This window comes from Anabrus simplex, chromosome 2 (assembly GCF_040414725.1).
Source record: "Anabrus simplex isolate iqAnaSimp1 chromosome 2, ASM4041472v1, whole genome shotgun sequence".
NCBI classification, from domain to species: Eukaryota; Metazoa; Arthropoda; class Insecta; order Orthoptera; family Tettigoniidae; genus Anabrus; species Anabrus simplex.
Window position 1 is genome coordinate 511,580,748 of NC_090266.1, and position 25,176 is coordinate 511,605,923.

Sequence of the window (25,176 nt, forward strand, 5' to 3'; positions counted from 1 at the left end):
GTTTTAATGAAGAATCTAAAGTAGAATAGATTCTATTTTAATTAAGTTGTTTCTTTTTCAGGTATAATCTTCTGCCATATGTTTTCTTTTTTTAGATTGTTTATAAATGTTTTTATTCAAAACTTGTCTCGGCTGACTGAAGAACCTAACAGTTATTTAAAAAACTTTCTACCATCTATCACTTCAGTTTCTCTATAGAGCTCATGCGGTTTATCAACACCACATCTACAATATTTTTCTCTCTAGTTGGTTCCGTCACTATCTGGACATTATTTCAACAAAACATATTGATCTAAACCCTTCTAAATGAGTTACTGTTGAGTGTCCACCAATTACAGAGTCAAATTGTTTTGTGACAACATTCGTCCAGAAATGCATAATTACAGTTATCTCGCTTTTAGCAACGTTGGTGCAAACCAACACTCCCAACACTTGTGTGTTACACCAATTACACCTGTTACACCGCCTGGAACACACTGTGGACGTATCAGGTAATATGTTCAAAGTGATCTCCTCCCTGAATACAGGCCTCCTTCCCAGAGTAATTTATTTACCATTTGTTGGGCATGCTTTCTATTATTCCCATTATCTTCCCAGTTAGCATTTGTGGTAAATTGACATCATCGCTGCAGTAACATTCTTTTCTGTGTCATTCCACACTTATCTGATTATCTGATCAAATAACTCCACATCAGCTTCGGTATCACCCGTTTTAAGTCTGTACACCCCGGAAACATCAGTTTGCATATTATCGTTAGAAGTGAATTTCATGTTTTATGAATACTGTCCCTCGTACCATTCCTATCCTGTCTGCAGTAAATGCTCCAGTTCCATGAGAAATTTTCCACATCCATAATATCACTTCCACCATGCGAGTGGCTGCATGGTTTGAGCCATGTAGCTGCCTGCTTGTTCACTATCGGCAGCTCTGAAGATGGCTTCCATGGTTTACCATATTCACACCAGGCAAATGCTGGAGCTGTACTTTAATTAAGGCCACAGCCACTTCATTCCCACTCGTAACCCTTTCGTACTCCATCGTCGTCATCATATCGATCTGCGTTGGTGCGATGTAAAGCAATTTGTTACAAAGAAACATTAAGAAATCACTTCTCAGCCATGATTCCACTATTACAGTATCTGGTAATTAAAGGGGATGTATCAAAACTCAATTCTGCAACAAAGCTTCAAGGAATGGATACCTCGTATAGTGACAAGAAAACAGTGTATGACAACGTGCGTCCTGAACTGCGTAATTACCAACCTTTAGCAAATGATAGTGCAATCCAGCACTCCCAACACTGTTGCACTGAATATGTCTTAATGCCACCTGGAACACACTGTTCTCCTGCCTGAATAAAGGCTCCTCCTCCTCTTTGCATTGAGTGCCAAACATGATCAAAAATGCCTGTAGTGCATACTATCTGACAGCACATGCACACACGGAGGATTTGTTCATTATCCTAAGTATAAGATTACATACACAATTTAAGTGTCCTCTGAGGTAAAAATACCAGGCGAGGTGGCCGTGCGGTTAGGGGCGCACAGCTGTGAGCTCGCATCCGGGAGATAGTGGGTTCAAATCCCACTGTTGGCAGCTCTGAAGATGGTTTTCCGTGGTTTCCCATTTTCACACCAGGCAAATGCTGGAACTGTACCTTAATTAAGGCCACGGCCGCTTCCTTCCCATTCCTAGGTCTTTCCTGTCCCATCGTCGCCATAAGACCTATCTGTGTTGGTGCGACGTAAAACAAAGAGCAAAACAAAGAAAAGGTAAAATTCTAGTTGGTGGGTGGGGGGTGAGTGTGATTTCCATTCCTGAAGTGTTGCCATTGAATTTTAATACACCTTGTATATGTATTAATTTAATTCTGTTCTTTGCATTACTTCTAGAAATTAACCGTCGGTTTCACCAAGCTCCATCCTAATATGCTTGACGTCTGTCAAAAATGACGACCCGTTTCTTTTTGACGCTTCGTCAAAACCTTTTACATTTCATCGTCACTAGCGAGCTGGAAATGACGCTCCATTTATTTTGACATGATCTCGCATTTCGAAACTACGTTATATTCAATCAATCGCTACTGATCTGCATTTAGGGCAGTCGCCCAGGTGGCAGATTCCCTATCTGTTGTTTTCCTAGCCTTTTCTTAAATGACCGCAAAGAAATTGGAAAATTATTGAACATTTCCCTTGGTAAGTTATTCCAATCCCTAACTCCCCTTCCTATAAATGAATATTTGCCCCAATTTGTCTTCTTGAATTCCAACTTTATCTTCATATTGTACCAGGAAAAGTTGTGGGCAAAGGGCATGAGTAGGACCTCAGGGAGTGGAACTTGGTTTTGGAGCTGATACAGAGTAGGATAGACTCGCAGAGCGAATAATAGATGGTTAAAAAAATCTTTTTCAAAACAATTTATTAATTCTTCACCCTGCGATATGATTTTTGATTCAAATCTGGCATTGAAATTAAAAGTTTGAAAGTAATCTTCCTGAATTCTGTTCATGAAAATGGCATAAATACTACTGATTTCAAAGTCTTTCATATGTGAGAATATGAGGTATTGAATTTCCACCTAAAGTCTTTCTAAACCTAAGCACACTTATAATTGTAAGTTGATATGAGAAATTAAATTTTGGTTAATAATTTCAGTTCTCAGTTCGTCACCCTTGATATATAGCACACTTGAAAAGCCTAAAGTCTTTCTATGAGATATGAAACTGAAATTTGAAATTAAATTAATCACTTTATGAGAACTCTGAAATATTTGTTCACACGCGGCACTGAAGTTTCCACTGTTCACAAATTAATGAAAAAAAAAAATTTTAGTCAGTTTGTTATTACTCACTTATGGCAAGAAATGTTGCTACAAAATGTCGAAGGATGGACATCTGGAATGTTCCGTGGAGAATCAGGATCGGCGATGTTCCCTTGACACACCATGTTGACGTTCCCGATGAGGTGATGACGGCTGGAACTGGATCATGTAGAATTGCAGCTCGTTAGGGTGATTTTTCGTACACGAAAAATTCACTTAGTGCGAGTAGTTAACACTGACACTGTCATTGACTGTTGAACACTATTTATGGCGTAATTGAAAGATTCACAGTCCTTCCTGTATGAATTACTATTTACAGTCATTATTGAAACGTTCATAAATGCACAGTTCACACTTGAAAAGGCAAGTCGATAATCACAGTCTTTGAACACAGTCATTAAGTCACTAAGAATTATTTTCTGCTTATCCTGTTATTATAATGTTATATTACCTCAGAAAAGTTCTTAATTTTCACTCAAATTACTGTAAATTGTATACTGACGTAGCATGAATAAAGGAATACAGTTCAATACTCGGAAAGAAACGAGTTCTGGTGATTCTACACATTAGTTTCTGCAGAAGTTCAAAATCATAAGTCTACACGTAATGACATATTCTGTGAACGTAAAATAGTTAATGTTTGCACTTCAATAAGTTCACTCGTATTACATTCTTAAATGTCTTTAGGATTAGACTGTAGTCGCGACGCGATATACTAAATATAGTGCGACGTCTTTTATAATTCTGTCGGCGATATAATTTCGCGTTCCGGAAATACGACGGAAAGTACTTTCACCGTGACTGCGCGAACATACTGTACGCGGGCCGGTCTCTCCTCTATCTCACTCACACAGCTGTCTACTCGTCCTTGTACTGCTTGCTGGCTGGCTGGCCTTGGCATATATAGATACCAGCGCTGGGAGGGGTAGCATCTCTCTCGGCCATGTGACCGTGATTACGTAATTTCGTTGAAACTTTAAATTATTATAACTCAACAACCATGGGATGAATTAATTCGAAATTCACAGGGATTAACTTTTATGACGTCCGCTATAATTCAGCGTTTGTCCCGTTGAAATTGGTTAAGGTGTTAAAAAGCTGGTAAAAGAAAAATTCTTTCGAGAAATATCTCTAGGGGAGGTGAGCTTCAAGCGACAGGTGACGTCACTTGACTCCGCCTAGTGCACTCGTAGGGTCTGGCACATACTGGAACATTCTTTACATAGATGTTCGTACGTCGGTCGGATCTTTTATGCTGGAATAGCGTTTCCTTCAATTAATATGGACCAGGACCTAGGCTTTCCTGGTACAATATTGTGACCAAAACACCACTCAAAATTGTTTGTCTACTAATGTCCACCCACGCCATCTCTCCACTGACAGCTCGGAACATACCACTTAATCGAGCAGCTCGTCTCCTTTCTTCCTAGTCTTCCCAGCCCAAACTTTGCAACATTTTTGTAACGCTACTCTTTTGTCAGAAATCACCCAGAACAAATCGAGCTGCTTTTCTTTGGATTTTTCCAGTTCTTGAATCAAGTAATCCTGGTGAGGGACCCATACTCTTGAACCATAGGGCCTACTCTAGTTGGGGTCTTACCAGAGACTTATAAGCCCTCTCCTTTACATCCTTACTACAACCCCTAAATACTCTCATAACCATGTGCAGAGATATGTACCCTTTATTAACAATCATATTTATGTGATTACCCCAATGAAGATCTTTTCTTATATTAACACCTAGGTACTTACAGTGATCCCCAAAAGGAACTTTCATCCCATCAACACAGTAATTAAAACTGAGAGGACTTTTCCTATTTGTGAAACTCACAACCTGACTTTTAACCCCGTTTATAATCATACCTTGCCCACCGTCCATCTCACAACACTATCGAGGTCACCCTGCAGCCATTCACAATCTTGTAACTTATTTATTACTCTGTACAAAATAACATCATCTGCAAACAGCCTTATCTCTGATTTTGCTTCTTTACACATATCATTGCTATATATAAGAAAACATTAAGGTCCAATAATACTGCCTTGAGGAATTCCCCTCTTAATTATTACAGGGACAGATAAAGCTTCGCCTACTCTAATTCTCTGAGTTCTATTTTCTAGAAATATAGCCACCCATTCAGTCACTCTTTTTTCTAGTCCAATAGCACTCATTTTTCCCAGTAGTCTTCCATGATCTACCCTATCAAATGCCTTAGATAGGTCAATCGCAATACAGTCCATTTGGCCTCCTGAATCCAGTATATCTGCTGCTATATCTTGCTGAAATACTACAGGCTGAGCTTCAGTGGAATAACCTTTCCTGAACGCAAACTGTCTTCTGTCAAACCAGTCATTAATTTTGCAAACATGTCTAATATAATCAGAAAGAATGCTTTCCCAAAGCTTACATGCAATGCATGTCAAACTGACTGGCCTGTAATTTTCAGCTTTACGTCTATCACCCTTTCCTTTATACACAGGGGCTACTATATCAACTCTCCATTCATTTGGTATAGCTCTTTCAACCAAACAATAATCAAATAAGTATTTCAGATATGGTACTATATCCCAACCCATTGCCTTTAGTATATCCCCAGAAATCTTATCAATTCCAGCCGCTTTTCTAGTTTTCAACTTTTGTATCTTATTGTAAATGTCGTTATCATAGGTAAATTTTAATACTTCTTTAGTATTACTCACATCCCCTATCTGGACATTATCCTTGTAACCAACAACCTTTGCATACTGCTGACTGAATACTTCTGCCTTTTGAAGATCCTCGCATACACACTCCCCTCGTTCATTAGTGATTCCTGGAATGTCCTTCCTTGAACCTGTTTCTGCCTTAAAGTACCTATACATACCCTTCCATTTTTCACTAAAATTTGTATGACCACCAATTATGCTTGCCATCATGTTATCCTTAACTGACTTCTTTGCTGGATTAAATTTCCTAGTAAGTTCCTTCAATTTCTCCTTACTTCCATAACCATTTCTAACTCTATTTCGCGCGCGGCTGTGAGCTTGCAATACCAATATAATGGTCCGTTATTGGACATTATAAATTTTCCAGCTAACTCATTCTTGGCTGCCTGCGTTCCCTATGGGAATCAATATCTACATCATTTGATGGCCAGGCAGGCATCTATTTTTTTAAATGAGACATAGCTCTCATAGTGCATTGGCACTGCTGGTGGCTTCAAATAGCCTATGCAGTGGCCTCCACGGTATGCACTAGCCTTGCGTCTTGGGTGGTGTGCTAAGTCCCAACTGACGAGCCTAACTTAGCACACGAGGGCGAAACGCAGGCAGCCAAGAATGAGTTAGCTGGAAAATTTATAATGTCCAATAACGGACCATTATATTGGTATTATAAATTTACTCATTCAGGACAAATATTTTAGGTTCCCTATGGGAATCAATATCTACATCATCATGTGAGCTTGCATCCGGGAGATAGTAGGTTCGAATCCCACTATCGGCAGCCCTGAAAATGGTTTTCCGTGGTTTCCCATTTTCACACCAGGCAAATGCTGGGGCTGTACCTTAATTTAAGGCCACGGCCGCTTCCTTCCAACTCCTAGGCCTTTCCTATCCCATCGTCGCCATAAGACCTATCTGTGTCGGTGCGACATAAAGCCCATAGCAAAAAAAATAACTCTATTTCGTTCCAACCTGCACCTCCTTCGCGTTATATCGAGTTTTATCATACGTTCCGATTGCCATTTCTTGATTAATAATTGAAGTACTGAGCCGTGGTTGAAAATAGACTTGTTGTGTAATTTAATTTTCTGTTATAAGAGTGGTCTCAATAATAATAATAATAATAATAATAATAATAATAATAATAATAATAATAATAATAATATTGTCAAAGAAGAGAGGATCCAAATTCTCTGAAGACGAGAAGAGTTTGTTCGTGAGTCTTGTTGCCGAAAGGAAAGAGACAATCGAAAACAAGAAAACAGATGGCATAAGGTTGCGTGATAAAGAGAAAACATGGATAGAACTTGCAAATTATTTTAATTCTCATTTGTAAGAGGTCAGTGAAACAATTGCAAATGTTTTATGACAACTTCAAACGTAGGGCTAAGCAAAAACGATGCCAGGATAAGGTGGATATGTTTAAAACTGGAGGTGGAGTTGCTGTAACCCCTTCATTAGACGAAACATCATCACAATTGCTAGAAATAATCCTGGACCAAGTAGAGCCTCTTCCCAACAACTTGGATAGCGATTCTGCATGCATAGGCCTAACCGCATCCAGTAGCAACACTATTGAACCATGCAATGTACTGGTGACGTTTGAAGAACTAAGTACAGAGATCCTTATCCCTACCAGTGAAGAAACGGTCCCGAATACAATCCGTGACCTTCCACCATCAACTAGCTGGAGCAAGATATCGTGGGCATCAAGAAATCGGCCTTCTTTTAAGAAGACAAAGAAATCAGAAGCATTGAAAGCTTGTGAAAAAGTTATTGCATTGTCAGAAGCAAGAAGGTATCTTTGCAAGCAAGAATTAGACATGCTGCAATTAAGGCATAACGAAGAACTAGCCTTAATACACATGAAAAAAGAACCCGAAAAAATTAAGCAAGAAAATGAAAAACAGAGAAGTGCAGTGCTAGAGGCAAAACTTTCCTTTTATTTGAAGAAACAGTAGACTAAATTTAATAATATACCGAGCTCGATAGCTGAAGTCGCTTAAGTGCGGCTAGTATCCAGTAATCGGGAGATAGTGGGTTCGAACCCCACTGTCGACAGCTCTGAAGATGGTTTTCCGTGGTTTCCCATTTTCACACCAGGCAAATGCTGGGGCTGTACCTTAATTAAGGCCACGGCCGCTTCCTTCCCATTCCTAGGCCTTTCCTAACCCTTTGTCGCCATAAGACATATCTGTGTTGGAGCGACGTAAACCAAATAGCAGAAATTTAATAATAATAATAATAATCTACAAATTTATTAACCTATAAAGTTAAGTAACATTAAGAAATTACCTATTAGTAACAAACATACAGTCACATTAAATATTGCCTATTGTGTGCTATAGAAAACAATAAAGTGTGTGCTTTTTCAACAATTCTGTTCCGATTAACAACTGGAGGACCATCTTCATCAGCTAAGCCAGGTAGGCCTACATTAATTTTCTCAAAGACTAAATAATTCCTGTTAAGTCATCTTTTTTCTTCTAGGTAGTGATGGAGTACTTCATCTTCCAGGGGGTTCATTTTCCTGTGTTTGCATAGCAATATTATGTAGCACAGCGGTAGCCACTATGATGGACAAAGATGTTGTTACTGTTGTTTTTAAATCCAGTGATAAGGCCGGAAATCTCCTTTCCCACTCTCCATATTGTCGTTCAACAGTGTTTCTTGTCTTAATATGGGCTCTGTTGTAGTTTTCCTCGCCTTGATTTTGTGGATTTAAGAATGGCGTAAGAAGAAAATGTGTAAGTCTATATCCATTATCCCCTGGGAGATGTCCATCTTGGATTCTTCCCATCTCAAATTTCATTCTTATTTCAGAATTATTAAAAATAAAACTGTTATGAACCGATCCAGGCCATCTAGCAACAATTTTTAGTAAATTAGCATCACAAATAGTCTGTACATTAATTGAGAAAAGACTTTCTGTTGTGGAAAACTACTGCATTATGTTCATCAGGACACAGTATAGGTATATTGTATGTGTACAGTCGATGGCACCTATTACTCCAGGGAAGTTGCTTATCATATAAAAATCGTGAATAACTGAACGAGCTTCATCACCTTCAGGAAAATTTACATGCAGGGGTCTCAATGAACCAATTGCTTCAGAAACTTTCCTAATATAGCAACAAATTGTTGATTTAGATACACTATTCACATCTGCTAGTACCAATTGAAAAGAACCAGTAGCATAAAAATGTAGAATTAAAAGTAGTTGTTGTATCGGTGTTAACGGAGAGTTTCTATTAGTAGGATATTCCAGTCTATTTTCAATTTGCTCTAAAAGTTTCAGTGCTACTCTCTTGGAAAGTCTGTACCTAGTTACAAAATTGAAGTCATCCATTGAGAAGAAATTATCATAACGGTTAGAAATTGCACTTCAGGTCCCAGATTTTCCAGTAATTCTATATACAGTAATTCAGCATCAAAGTTGTCTCCCACATTCATGATCTAAATAACATTCTGTGAAATGCTTTAACACTTCCTGTAAAATGCCAAAATGCTTAAAACACTTTAAAAGAGATCTGTAATTTCCAACTTCTACTGAGCACTGCAGTGTTTACAACACAGACACACCATTTTACACGAATCGTCATGTTTGAAGGTCGAAAATCGGTGCGTCAAAATTGACGCTGCGTTTGATGATCATCAAAGTAAACGGACATTGAAGAAACGAAAAAATGGACGATAAACGAATTGTCAGAGTTAAACAGTAGTCAAATTTATAAGCGAAGCTTGGTGAAACCGGCCATAAGACTAACAAATTTTTATAATCCTTACTTGACTTCCCTCTACCTATACTCACTTTCCTGTATCTCATACCGTCTGCTAGGAGTTACAGGAATGGTTTATTATTATTATTATTATTATTATTATTATTATTATTATTATTATTATTATTATTATTATTATTATTATCATCATCATCATCATTCAAATTTATGTTTTTAGAATTGTGGGTATGTGTGCAAGACTATTCTTCTTCTGTTCATGTGTTTAAGTTCTTGTTATACTTGAAATATTTTTAAAAGAGTACAAGTAACAAAAATGTTTCTTTGCAGATTTGACATTGAAATCACTTGAAGCCTTCGTACCACAGCTCCTTTCAAAGTTGCACATTGAATGTTTTATTCATGGCAACATTGATAGAAAGGTTTGTATTAATATTTGACTTACTTGACTTAATTTCTATTGTGCCTTGTGGAACATACGGCATCAACAAAATCTCTCCATCTGATCCTGTTGCCAGCCAGCCTCTTCACTTCTCTCCAAGTCTTGCCTTCTTCCATTGCCTCCATGTGTACAGATCTTTGCCACGTTTGTTTGGGCCTTCCTCTCCTTTTATCCTGCGGGTTCCAATCCAGTGCCTCTATCTCAATGGCTTCATTCCCTTTTCTCAGCGTATGCCCTATCCATTTCCATTTCCGCCGCTTTATCTGTATGGCCAAATTGGTTTCACCTGTCTTTCTCCATAGTTCATGATTGGAGATTACTTCCGGCTAGTAGATGTTTAGAATCTTCCTTAAACAGCGGTTGACAAAGGTCTGCAACTTGGAGGTATTTACTTTTTTTTAAATAGATATGATACAGTCAACTATAGATATCTAGATTATTTTCTGAGCAGTGACTAATAATAATTTTTGTCTGGAATATGGTACTGATTTTGACTATCCAGTACTAGTATAGCTCATAAACCCTTGCTTTTAAACAAGATATCTATAATTCATCTGCTTTCCATATTTTTGCCAGACTACTTCTTAAAGTACTTGTCTGTGAGGCAACTTAAATTGCCTGCAAAATTCCCATCGAGCAACAAATTTGGTGTTTGCTGTTTACACACAACATGCAACTTGGTTTTTTCTTGTTGCTCCACTTGAAAAGTGGCTCATGAAAAGAAACACTGCATGGAGTGTTTACACTATGAGAGATTTTTTACTCAAATTTATGTGCACACAACTTCTCTGGTCAACTGAGTGTAATTTGGAGATCATGGTTTCTGGTAATGCCACAACTTGCTTATCACTTACTTTACTGTGACACTGAAGAGAGAGGCATGAAATGGTGAAAAGGAAATGTTTGGTGAGAGAACAAATTTCAAATTTTGAACATAAAGCGGTTGTCAATAATATGGTACAATAGCTCTACATGGAAGATTGAGCATTTCTATAAAAATGTTCTATGAATATCAGAAAATGACATAGATTTTGGTTTTGTACATAATATCTCTAACTATAATTTAGGTGTTCTTTTTTGTTATTGGTTTTATTCCGCACCAACATGACAGATCTCATGGCAATGATGGCATAGAGCAGGGTTAGGCCTGATAAAAATGGAAAACCATCTTCAGGACTGCCGACAGTAAGGTTAGAACCCAGTATCTGATAGATACGTGACCTGAACTGGTTAGCCAACTTACTTGGTTTATTTTAATTACAATGAAGTCATGGGAGATAAATCTTCAGTTTCCACTTTGTTTAGTATTTCATCTTCCCTGCTAATTCTCGATTAGTGTGCTCTCATTTTGTTAATGTATTTTCATTCATAAACTGGTACCTCAATCTGCAAACCTGGTGACATGTTGAGCTCAGTTTCAATTTCCTTTTAAAGCAAAATTCCTTTTCTGTTCCTGTATTCTATTCTATTCCTCTATCCTATTCTATTCCTCAGCTCTTTCATCTTTTCACGAACATTATTTTGAATCGATTCGTTTTGTCACCTTCCTTGTCATCTTCTTTATCTATTTCATGTTCTGAAGCATTGAAGCTTATACAGTAATAGAACATACGGAAATTCTTTCATCGTACTTTAATCATACGTTTTCAATTATATGTTTTATTATGTTTACAGCGGACAGAAATATGCATATGTACCTTGATTCTGTTCATAATTTCATACAGCTATATCAAAGAAGACATGAAGAGGTTGTGCAATTAAAATTATCTAACTCTTCAAGCCCTTTTCAGTTGGCAGAGAATGCACTAGATTTGAGTGATATATGCAGTTTACTGAATTGTGCGACAGTTTACACAAAAACATTCAAATTTTCTTGGCCAACTCAGAAGTTGCAAGTCTTTTTTTTCTTTTTTTTTTAAGTTACATCATGGACAAGTACCTTTATTCTGTGCAGTTGCACAATTGGGGCGTTCAGTGCACAAAGGAATCAAGTCGCAATAAGAATGTTTTGAGAAAAATAGACATAAAGGTAAGTAAAGTTTTGGACTTGATTCTTTTGTGCTCTGAATGTATTGAACTTGTACTTTGGATTTGGACTTGAATCTTTTGTGCTCTGAATGTGTTGTACTTGTATCTTCCTCTTTATTATAGGCTTCTGGTTTTATTAAGGAAACAGTAAAGGAAATACCTTTCTTGAATATATAATTATAATTTTCTTCTCTATGTATGCTTACAGCAAATATTTCCAAACAGTAAGTTATACAGTTCAGATTCAAAGAAATACGTATTCACTTTCGTCTGCTTGCCCTTGCAAAGCCGAGGAAGCCCTCGCGGCAGTTTCACATGGTAGGCTCTTGAAAAAATTATGATGCACAGGCGGAATGTATAGCAGTAAATACTCTATGTCCTTCTTCTTCGCTTTTGTTACTGGTCGACATTGGGTATAAGAGGGCCTTGCTGGATGTTATAAAGTTGTGTTATGCGATGGTCGGGAGACTTCTTTCTTACGTCAACTTCGTCAAATTGCATATCAGGGTTCAGAGTCTGCTTAAACATCAGGGTAAAAGGGGATTCACTTTTATAAAGTAACCAACTCATAGTCAGCCAGTTGATGTCATAACCATCAACCATTTTTTTTCTGTTCGTTACTGAATTCTTCTAGTTTCTGGTGGATAAGAAGTCTGAGAATTTCATTCCAATGACCTCAAATCCAGGGGACGTTTTCTTTGCTTGTCTAACGATATCCATCCAATCTTTTGGTGCGTAAAAGAGTGAGATTGTCCTACTGGCTTTCTCCACTAAACCAAAATCACTGTCATTAGGTAAGTAATAATGTCCTGATACCAAGTATTTGTGATCAATGGCTGAGACATTCATGCTCGGATCTTGACACAACTTCATCAGAGACAATGACATTTTAATTAAATCTCGCATACGACAAAGCAAACCATAGAAACTGTGCCAGTGGACATATTCCCATTGTGCTCTGAACAAATGACTGCTTCCCTGTGTGCTCAACAGAATTGCCAATCATATAACAGTTATTTACAATATCTGGACATGAATCTTTTGTGCTCTTAAAGCAGCTTCATAAATAGTACTTAAAGGTGGAATAAGTCCAAAATGACCAAAAATGGACTTGATTCCCTTGTGCTCTGAACGCCCCAATTCTTACTTCATACTGAAGGAGGGGAATTTTGTTTGAAAAATTGTAGTCATGATGAATTAATGAAAACTCATCAAAAACATAATTTGTTCGTAAGGTTATGGAAGATTTATGTTGGAAAAGGAAACCATTGCTGCATCCATGTCTTTAGTGCCATGAAAATTGGAACCGCTCACCAAATTGGGCATAACACTGTAAGTTTCCCTCTCATTGCCATTATAGCACACAGCAGTCATTGCTAGCTACCACACATCAGACCCGCAGCGAAGCGTGCTAGTATCCACTGTTACCACTGGTAACAATGTCCTCGGACACACTCGGCACTAAAAGCCATACGCCAATTCATTTACCACTGGTAACAGTTTGAAAGTATAAAAATCGAATATTCTTTAATACTAATATTTAATATTCTTGTTTCTTCGCCTGGATGTGCCGCGAGAACTCTACTGCAGTAGATCGTCACCGTCAAAGCTGAGGGAGGGGCTGTTACCACTCCATCTTTTCTAACAGCTAGGCACCGAGCTCGATAGCTGCAGCTGCCTAAGTGCGGCCAGTATCCAGTAATCGGGAAATAGTGGGTTCGAACCTCACTGTCGGCAGCTCTGAAGATGGTTTTCCGTGGTTTCCCATTTTCTCACCAGGAAAATGCCAGGGCTGCTTCCTTCACACTCCTAACCCTTTCCTATCCCATTGTTGCCATGTGACCTATTTGTGTCGGTGTGATGTGAGGCAAATTCTAAAAATAAAAAAATGCATATAAAACATTGACTGTAATCAAATTCTAAGTTGGGAAGCATGTCTGTTTGTATAATAGTATGGAATGTTAGTAACAGGAAATGAACAATAAAGCAGTGTTATTCCTTTAGTGATAATTAGAAAGGAAGCTTGTCTGATCACAACAGAGGATGTTTTCTTGTAGCTCTCATTGTAAGAGTCGGAATAACTGTAAAAAGTAAGTGTATATTTCAACTAGTATATATTATCGAAGTTCATACTACTTACTGGTATATCATATTCATAGTGAAAATCGAGGTGTCACCTGTAGGTGACCCTGGGCATTTCAAGTAGTGAGACTTTTAATTGTAATTTTTGTTTCTCATTCAACAGTTTGGAACTGCATGAGATTTTAGAGCTTGAGAAGACCTTTCTATTAGTGGTGAATCTATTACTTATATCACCCTCATACCCCGAAAAGTTGGCCACCAGACGGATGAGGAGAGTTGTGACAAAGCTTACGGGCTGCAACGGCCGAAATAAACTACCATCTACAGTGGCCACAAATGAGGAGACACCAAAACAACCAGAAAATGTTTCAGAATTAATCAGTCCATGAGTTTCACAGGTAACATGCGGGAGGAAACACTATCAGATAATGCCAAGGACAAACAAAACTTCATGATACATGAGAAAAGACGTAAAGACAATATTTTTGACATAAACCTATATGCGTTGCAACAAAACCACACACACCCATTCTAACATCTCGTTACTAACTGGAGATGGAGTAGATCACAGTAACAAAAATGTGGACAGTCTGCAGGTTGGACTGAGAGGTTTCTCCTGTTTGATTTGGATTTAGGCTGAATGTGGGGCAAATTATGAAAAGACTGGAACATGGAAAAAATTCACATATGGTCATTTTCAAAGAGCAGTTATCCAGGCATATTGTGGAATGTATGGCAAACCACTACGGATGAGCTACTTATGCGGCTCCTCTGTAGCAAGCCGTATTTTTACTGGAGTTCAAAGTAATGGTGTCGTGGAGAAACATATTAGAAAAGACTGTTCTCAAAGCAGATATGGACTTAGTCAAAATTGTACAAGAATATTATCTATGAAATGTAATGTTGGTTTACATGTCAATTTTAGAGTATACAAAGATGTCTGATAATCAGCAAATCAGCAGACAGGATTTGAGCTTATAGGTGAGCTCTTAGGAAAGGTCAGATTGGTTGGAAGGTTGTTTGGATCGTTCCCGAGCGGTTGGAACGTATAGGTTGGGAAGTTTCAACTAAGGTGCAGATCAGGAGGAAGACGAAGAATTGGATTCCCACGAAGTTAATATATTCTGATACTGAAGGTTAACTACAATATGTACACTATGTACAATTGAAATAAAGACTTAATGTTGGCAAGTCTTGAGCGAGAAGTCTGTCTACTAGTCGTCCGTTGAAGTATATAATACTTATTATTATTATTATTATTATTATTATTATTATTATTATTATTACTGATTGCGTAATCGTCCTACCGACCGGCAGGGATTCTACTGACAACTGGTCCGCGAAGTGAATCGTAGAAGCCCTGAATAATGGCTTCCTTGCCCTTATATAGCCTCGTGGGGCCACACCCCATGTTCTCGAAGCTTGTGGTAACCTGCGTACGTGACTGCCTAACTTTCTGTGATTCTGGCCAATCAGAGGCCTGTATCCAAGAGACCCTTCTAGTATATTCTTACTGCGTCTACGCTGCTGAACCATGCCCTGTCAACATGAGTCACATCCTGTATGACAAACTTCTCTGTTACTCAAGATTTCCTAACATGCAAGAAACATGATTTCCACTCTTAACTGACTATTCAATTCCATGAGTATAATTATTTTACATCTTTTAATTATTATCAGGTACGCCTATTAGGTATGCTTATACCTGACTCCTAGCCTCTTATGACAGGCTAATTCCTAATACATCAGGTACAGCTATTCCTCCTACGTTCCCTGGGTTCGATCCTCGGAGGGAACAGCAGTCCTGGGTTCAAGTCCCTGGGAGGACACGACACCTCCCTCCCCTAGGGAGAAATGAATGCAAACATCTCTTGCATTCATTTCGTTACTTTCAAACTGTAATCTTTACAACTATGATACTTATGAATTACAATCTTTTGGAGCTTACTCTCCTATTAGTGGGACTACGCTGTGCGAATATCTCTTCCGGTAACACCCTTGACTCTGGTGTTTCTATTAGTTCTAACTCTGACTGAAAAACAGGCTCACTGGGGGCCCTTCCAGTAGCCCTGTGTTGCTTAAATTGGACGGTAATGTCTTCGTCCGATACCCTTGCCTTACTGTTGGCAGTAATCACATTTTGATAGATACAGAGATTGGGGCAGCGTTCCTTGTAGTCCCCAATGCACTTGGGTTTATACTTACAGCTTTTACAACAGCCACAACAACAACACAATATTACTATCATTATGGTTAAAACACCCCAAGTTACAATTTGGTACACACTTACATATCTTAATGCTATATTATGCTTGAGTTCAGTCTCTTGCTGTTGCACTAAGCGTTCGACCTCGCTTACTTTCTGGCTTGTCCATTTCAGATCGTTTACATGATTCAATAAGTTACCTACAGTCACTTTGTTTAATTCAGGAATATCACTGAGTTTTATATTACTATAACTTGATTCACAACAATCATATTCCAGTGCAATTTCAGGTATAATGTCCTTTTTCATGGTGGAGTTTATACTCCCTGAACTTTGTATCTTACTATCTAACACAATTCCATGAAACTTATTATACCTAGGCCATGTAATTTTACATCACTAGTAGACTCTTTACAAATGCATGTCACTTGGGTTTCATTAGGGGATATGTAAATGTATTTATTATCATTCACAGGGATCCAAGTGAGCTCGAAAATTGGCAATACTCTCTTTTCACAGTCTTTGGGAAGGTGATTCACACCTGTTAACAAACTGATTATACAAGGTTTCTTGGTAATTACATTTCTTAGAGGAAAATTATATTTACACAACCTTTGATTGTCTTCTATTAATTTGCACTCTTGCACTTGTTCCTTACCTAGTTGTGCGTATGTTTGCTTCTCTTTGTCTAAGATTACATACTCCTTTTCTTCCTGTAGGTATACAAAATGGTTGGGATTGTTCTTTATTTTGGTAGGGAAGGGAACACATTTATACAGGGAATATTTAATTCCGTTTGTCAATGGAAGCTTTAAAATATATACCAAGGAGTCTTTTGTTAGGTACACGCTCACTGTTGAAATTTGATATGTGAGATACCCATAACTTTCTCTTATCTCTATTGGCAGGTCATAACCTTTGGGAAATTCCCCTTGTACCTTCTTGTAAGCCTTTAAGATATCATCTGGACTAAGTATTCGTACTTGTACTAGTCCTAACCGAGCATTTATAATACTATCTAAGATTATCTGATAGTGTTCATGCAGCTGAAGTAACACACCTTGCAATTCAATCAGGTGTTTATTTAACATTAACTGTAATTATGAATGTCGGAAGGCCTCTGAAATTTGCAAAGTTTCATTCTGTACATATGTCTTTAGCTGCTCAAAATTTTCGCTCAATTTCAATTCGTTAGCTGTGACATCATATAGCGTGCTGTTAACCGACTGAAGAGTAGATCTCACTACTACTAATTGTTCCTTGGTTGACTTTATAAGGGATAATTGTTCCTGCTCTAGCTCATTAATTTTACCTTGGTAAAATTTTGCGTCCTCGTCATCAAGGGTTCCAAATAATGTTTTAGCTATGGTTCCTACTACGTTAATTAACCCCCTTTTACTTCGTTTACTGTCTAACGTCCTTCCCCTTGAAATTTTCTTTATTATATCCTTTAATCCCTGTATGCGTGTTAACTGGAGCTCTACTAGCCTTATGTCGTGCTGACATGATAAGTGCATTTCTCTTTCAATATCAATACAAAGAGTCTGGGTCCTTTGTAAATTCTTACGAGCTAAATTGTACATCTCGGACAATTTATTTAACTGAACGTACGTAACTAGTGTCCATTCGGTGTTGTACAGCCTTACTTCTCCCTTATCTTCAAAGTACACTCCGGGTGAGTTGTCATAGGGAGTTATTTGTAGATCTAACGGCTCGCAGGCGGCTACCCGCGTTATCAGCACCAGCAAGGTTGCTGTCCTGGGCATTGTGCCTGCAAATGAATACGGTCTGTCTTATCTTCTGACAGAGTAACTTCGCGCTGTCTTACGCCTAATCTCGTCTTACATTTAAGTTAGATAATCACAACACTAGGGTGTTAACACAATAGGTCATCACTATTCCTTTCCGAATGACATTTGAGTGACTCTACGGGGCTTATTGTTTATACTGACCACACGCTCGCTTGCGGAACCGTGGGTCTCGGGTTCGATTCCATCCCATGAGTATGGTATTCAAATCATTTTTTTATCTCACGGCAATCTTCGGTATCATGAGTCCTGAGTTCGCGAGAACCTTTTCCAATGTGCTATTGGATGCAGAATATGGTTCTTCTTACCTGGCTTATCCATAGGCACTCAGGTAACTACCCGCCTTACGGGGTCTTCTCAAGGGGTGACTCCCGGCCGAGGGTGGCTCACCTTCTGCCTTCAACATCCTCTGATAGGAGACATAGCGTTGCCGGCCCAGGGTAACGGCTATGTAATTTGAAGGTCAGAATTTTACCTTGAGGGTAACGTCTTATGGGACATACTTCCCCAGTTATTCGCTGTGCGCAGAGTGGCACAGAGTAACCGTGCATGGAGCTTGCAGAGTGGCATATGATGCCTTGGTCTGGATACATTATAATTCATGCCCCTAGTATGACTTTCTTTTCTAACAACAACAAGACCTGGTTGTGGTTCACAACCTTCCTCTCTTTAGGTGGATTCTGTGTAGTGCAGAAATCGCACCTCCTTGAGTAGCCACCGGCTCAGTGGTGACATACCCCAGGTGGAATCCGTCCCAAGGGATTCACACCTCCCATAGGGCGCCCACACTTGTGCTAAAGACTACATGCAAGGCCGCTCTCTATGAGGATCCATTTGTCGCCTCCTGCGACAAGCTGGATCGGCTGTGGTGCTATTCTGGTATACAGGACTACTTATGTTGATCCCCGGCACCACACGGGGTTTTTCCGTGTGCCTTACTACAGGACTCATTCTATTCTTTCCTTCGTGAGAATCACTGTGTATGTGACCGTATTGTTTGACTCTGTGATTGTACCTATTCACAATTTCCTACCTTTCATATTAGTGAATTTTTTGTAGCCTTTTCTCTATCATGCCCGTTCAATAAAATACTATGTTGCGTATTACCAATGCTCCTATTAACTCTGAACTAAATTGTAAGCCTTCTGCTTTCACTACATGAGTGAGCCTTGTGCTCAGCTCAAGACCTCGTGGGTCAAGTTTGTGAGGGTTGACATCTAGACTCACAGCCTCGCTACTGTGGTCTTTCTGACGGGTACTGAGGATCGTGCACTGTTTGACGTCCCGTACCAACAATCCTTGGCTCTGTAATTTCTAGGTTAAATTTCTAACATCGGTATCCCTAATTTGGCACGTGACTTGACAGGGTATTTCGTACTAACCTTATCAGCAGTCATCGAAAGTTCACAATGCCGTTGAGGTAAAGGGAGTGTGTTTACCGCGGCCGAAATCAGAACCAAATACAACTATTTATGCCCGCTTCTAATCAATATAGAGCTTCAATCTATTTTTATGGACAGTGGTCCGTTTTCCTCGCTTATTCAGCTCGAGTGTGCAGTTCACACCATTTACCCTTATGACCTTATAGGGGCCTTGATATGGTGGCGATAATTTTGATTTGCTACGCCCTCGTCTTAGAGCATCATTACGGAGCAATACTAGGTCTCCTTCCTTAAAGGAAACTTCGTTCTGTGATTCATCGTACCTACACTTCTCTTGCTCTTTACTCTTAATTAGAGTTTTCCTGGCTATTTCGTGACTCTCCTGGAGTCGTTGTGTTAATTCTTCTACCACATTCTGATATTCATTGTAAGTTGGCTCAGGTTTTCTCTGTAGTACGCCTGGAATATTGGCCTTTCTTCCGAATATCAATTCAAATGGTGAATAACCAGTGCTAGTATTTTTGGTAGTATTATACACAAACATAGCCATTGGGAGATACTTATCCCAGTCATTCTGAGAGCTACACACATAATGTCTCAGAAATTCACCTAGCACTCTATGTGACCTTTCTAGGCTTCCGTTTGATTGTGGGCGGAAAGCGGCTGTGTGTACCTTCTTAATTCGTAAGGTTCGACACTGTTTCTTAAACATGTCCGCCATGAAATTCGCACCTTGATCGGTTAAGATCGTTCCTGGTATTCCAAAGATACTGATTACACTATTTATCAGTGTTCTGGCTACTGTTTCTGTGGTCTGATCTGGCATTGCACTCACGACCAGGTACTTCGATAACTGGTCCTGACAGGTGAGTATATATCGATTTCCGGCCTCTGTTAGGTCTAGAGGGCCTACGATATCTAATGAGACCTTATCAAACACTGTCGCTGGAGTGTCTGTTATTACCATTGGGGCTTTCACTTCTGGCCCGGTAATCTTATTCTTTTGGCAAGAAGGACATGAACGAATATAGTTTTCTATGTCCTTGTGCATCCCATCCCATTGGATGTGGTCTTTCACCCTAGCATACGTTCTGGTAATGCCTTGGTGACCTCCGACCAGCGAAGCATGCGCTTTTTCGATTATGTCCCGTTTTTCCTGCTCTGTTAGCTCAGACTTCGAATTGCTTGTAGCAGGCGTTCCTACCTCATTCTCAGGCTCTGTCACCTCTACCGAAGCGTCCTCGGATTCAGAGCTGAGTCTGCCTGTCTGCTCACTTTCCCCGTTCGACCTCATGCTGGGAGTCGACGTCCTTTCATTACTTTGTTCCCCATTGCCTGCCATGTCTGGCTCTTGGCCTTCAGAGCTAACTATTCTCACTTCCTGTTCAGGGGTAGCAGGAATTCTACTCAGAGCATCCGCGTTGCAATTACGCTTGCCCTCTTTGTACACGATATCAAAATTGTATTCGGCTAACTTAAGCCTAAATTTCAGTAGCCTAGAAGATGGGTCTCGTACACTGAAAACCCACTTTAATGGTTTATGGTCGGTCACAACTGTGAAATGACGTCCAAACAAATAAGGACGAAAATATTTCACACCGAATACAATGGCCAACGCTTCTCTTTCCGTGGTACTGTAGTTTCTTTCTGCCTTATTTAGTGTCCTACTAGCATACGCCACCGGTAAATCCTTGCCTAGCGGACCCTGAGACAGTATAGCACCTAGCGCTTCCCCACTTGCGTCTGTGGTTAAAATGAATGGCTTCTCAAAGTCGGGGTACTGTAAGACTGGTTTTTCAATGAGTTTCTGCTTCAGTACCTGGAACGCATGTTCCTGCTGTTCTGTCCACACATACGGTACGTCCTTCTTTAGGAGCTCGTACAGTGGCTTCGCTATCTTACTATAATTAGGTATGAACCTGCGGTAATAACCTGACAACCCTAAAAATCCCTTCAACTGTTTCGTAGCAGTAGGTTGTGGAAAATCCCTCACTGCTTGGGTTTTCCTCTCATCAGGTTGGACTCCGTCCTTCGTAATGACGTGACCTAAGAATGTGACTTCAGTTCGTAAGAACTCATACTTGTCCGGTCCGAATTTTAAGTTCCAATACGTCTCGTAGCTTCTGGTTATGGTCATCTATCGAGCTACCATAGACAATGACGTCATCTAAATAACAGAGGCATTTTATGCCTTCTAGGCCTGTTAATACGGTTTTCATTAACCGCGTGAACATCGCGGGACTGTCCCTGAGCCCCTTGGGCATTCTTAAATACTCATAATGCCTCCCTAGTGCAGAGAATGCGGTCTTTTCTCTGTCTTCTGGCTTCAACATGACCTGATGATAGCCATGCGCCAAATCCATGGTGGAAAAGTATCGGGCCTTTCCTAAAGCATCTAATATCACCGTAATTAACGGAAGTGGGTACGCTGTACCGATTGTAACCCGGTTGAGCTCACGAAAATCAACTACCAGACGGTACTTTTGCTTCCCAGAGGCGTCCATTTTCTTGGGGATCAAAAGTATGGGCGAGGACCACGGAGAAGTAGAAGGAGCTATAATTTGTTCATTTAGCATTTTGTCGATTTGTCTACCTATCTCCTCTTTCTGGGCTTCGGGCAATCTATATTGCCGTAAATGTATGGGGGGTTGATCCGCGGGTGTCGGAATGGCGTGTTGCAGCACATCCGTGTGCGTCAACTTATCACCTTCCAAGTAAAACACATCTTGGTAGGCGGTACAGATCGCACATATCTCTTCGCGATCTTTAGGCGCTAAGTGGTCTAAACGCAATTGTTCTCGCAATCTTTGAGCCCTAGATTTGGTGACGGGAGACCTGATCTCCACTTGTTCACCACTGACATTATTATTATTATTATTATTATTATTATTATTATTATTATTATTATTATTATTATTATTATTATTATTACTGCCATTCCTTGAGTACTCTTGCGTTCCGCTGCTTGTTCTAGATAAGGCGCTCGCTCGACCTTATTTACTACAGTGGGTGATTCAGCTGTCTCTTTCCCTACAGCATGAAGCTCTACCACTGGACTCAATAATCTCCAAGCCTTATCAGTAGTGTTCAACATACTGACAATAGCCGTGTAATCTTCCGACTTGGTCAAGCACTCTGCTAAGTAAACGCCTGGTCTTACTTCTTGCTTTTCAACAAGGCCTTCGGCATTATTCTTATCTACTTCGATAGCCACTATCTTTTCGGTTCGGGGTTCCAAAGTGACCCATACGGCTTCTCGTGCACCAAAGGGATATTTCTTTCCTGCTATTAGCGCATACCCATCCTGGTAATTTAATATGCTATTATGCAGGATATCCTTCCCAATGATCCCATCTTGCTTCAGATTGAAATCATTGCCTACCAGGTGGAATTCTAGGATTTTTCCTCCTATCGGGATTCGAACTTCCCCTTTCGTGAATACTACGTCTCCACTGATGCCTTTCAGTTGGAGGATCTCCTTTCGATTCACGAAAACGTCCCTAGGTGCACACTTTTCCTTAACGAGAGATACATCACTACCTGTATCTATTAAAAATCTAGTAGGGATCTTCTGACCGGCTAAATCTATTAAGATTGAGCCTTCTGTCTTAGATAATTCCATTGCGGCGGGACTTGATACCTTCGGGGTTGTCACAGCAGTCCCTTGCTCGTGACCCCTTATTAGTTTAACGTGTCCCGGGTATTGAACCAACAGTCTTTGCTATCATGAGACCATCGCTTACATATTTTACACCGTGTCTTATTAAGACTATTCGGCTTGTCTTGGCTGTTTTGTGTCACACTAGCCTGAGTTACTACCTTCCGACCCTTTCCTTGAGGGCTAACTTGTGCCTCTTGGCTTTGCTTGCCCTTTCCTTGAGGGCTAACTTGAGCCGTTCGGCTTGGCTTGGCGGTGCATTGCCACCGCAAATGGCCTTGCCTCCCACAGGCATAACACCGCTTACGAGTGCGTCCACGGTCCTTATTTCGTCGTGGGCACTCGGGCCTCTTATGGCTCACTTCATTGCACTCATAGCATCGTATGACGGGCTCAGATGGCCCCCTTACAATTTCCTGCTCCCTGCGCATGCTGGGATTGTACCCTGATTGGTACTTTCGTGGACCTGGACCTGACTATCCTTACTTCCCCGGTACTAGGTTTCTCTTGGTCTCTTAGTTTCCTTCTACGTTCTCGCTCCTTATGGCCTAACTTTTTACAGTATGTGCACTTAGGAGCCGGTGTGTCAGGCTTGGTTCTCGGCCGTTCGCACTCTTTTGCGATATGGCCCTCTTGCTTACAGTTGAAACAAGTTACTAATATGTTTCGGGATTTGCCTTGCTTATTTCCCGTTGCCTGACGTCGCCCTAAATTGCCCTTAAAGCTGCCCTTTATAGGCACTACCTGCCAACTTTCCTTACGAGGGGTTCTAACCGGTTGTGGCTTGTACAGGGCTTCACGCTCTTCCTGGGAGAGCAGTAATGCCTCTTCCTGCCTGGCTGTACTTACAGCCTCTTCGAATGTTCCAGGATCTCTGTCTTGCAACTTGTGCTGGATCCTCCTATTTCGGAGCCCTTGAGTGAAACCGGCTATGGCTATTTTAACTATAATTTGGCGCTGATATTCGCGGCCTTCTATCGGTTCTTCCTCTAAGATCGCGTTTCTGAACATGAATACGATTTCTTCAACCTCGTGAGCCCACTCCGCCACGGAGTCCTTAGTTCCTTGCTTGGACTGAAATAATTTGCATAAATATAGTTCAAACGTACCTTGTTTGCTATAGTATTCCCATAACGCGTTTTTTGCGTTCCTCCAGTTTATGATATCCCCCCGTGATAGTAACTTCTCGCGAGCTGGACCCGTTATCTTCGTTAGGATGTATTTAAAGAATAATCCTTTCTCATTAGGTCTTACCATGCAATGTGCGGCTTCTACATTTGCAATAAATTCGCGGAGGCGTTCCGGCTTACTGCCGTCAAATTCATGACCGATTAACTTATGGCCTTCTGATGCCAATATAAACAATCGTTCCTCTGCATGCACACTACCCGTATCCGAACCTGCGTCACTGACATTATCTACCAGGTTACCCGTTACATTTGACTCTGCCATTATAGAAGAGAAAATTATAAGCACTCACCCTTAAGGTTGATCGGTGCTGAAGATGGGCTGGATCCTCGGTCTCTGGACGCTGTCTGCTACCGCGCGCTGGGCTGGCTCAGTAGGCTGCTGTCGTGCTGCTGGCACCTCTCACTGGAACGGGAACTCTGCAGGGCCGTTACTTCTTTCTTGAGCTAAGCCTCTTCTGCGGGGCTTAAAATAAATCGTCTCCTTCTCTGCTGAGGTTGTCTGCTTCCCACCCCACAGCTGCACACCAAAAATTTTGTCTTCTGTCGTGACAGACAGGATTTGAGCTTATAGGTGAGCTCTTAGGAAAGGTCAGATTGGTTGGAAGGTTGTTTGGATCGTTCCCGAGCGGTTGGAACGTATAGGTTGGGAAGTTTCAACTAAGGTGCAGATCAGGAGGAAGACGAAGAATTGGATTCCCACGAAGTTAATATATTTTGATACTGAAGGTTAACTACAATATGTACACTATGTACAATTGAAATAAAGACTTAATGTTGGCAAGTCTTGAGCGAGAAGTCTGTCTACTAGTCGTCCGTTGAAGTATATAATACTTATTATTATTATTATTATTATTATTATTATTATTATTATTATTATTATTACTGATTGCGTAATCGTCCTACCGACCGGCAGGGATTCTACTGACAACTGGTCCGCGAAGTGAATCGTAGAAGCCCTGAATAATGGCTTCCTTGCCCTTATATAGCCTCGTGGGGCCACACCCCATGTTCTCGAAGCTTGTGGTAACCTGCGTACGTGACTGCCTAACTTTCCGTGATTCTGGCCAATCAGAGGCCTGTATCCAAGAGACCCTTCTAGTATATTCTTACTGCGTCTAC

The 25,176-nt window shown here is 40.2% G+C and overlaps 1 protein-coding gene across 1 annotated transcript in view; it reads left to right on the plus strand.

Moving 5' to 3' along the window:
* The window catches only part of Ide (Insulin degrading metalloproteinase), a 644,148-nt gene that overhangs the window by 392,367 nt on the left and 226,605 nt on the right, over positions 1 to 25,176 (plus strand). Inside the window, exon 16 of the mRNA XM_067140877.2 lies at positions 9,592 to 9,683. Within this exon, the coding sequence (XP_066996978.2) occupies positions 9,592 to 9,683 (92 nt within the window). The remainder of the gene's footprint in view (positions 1 to 9,591; positions 9,684 to 25,176) is intronic.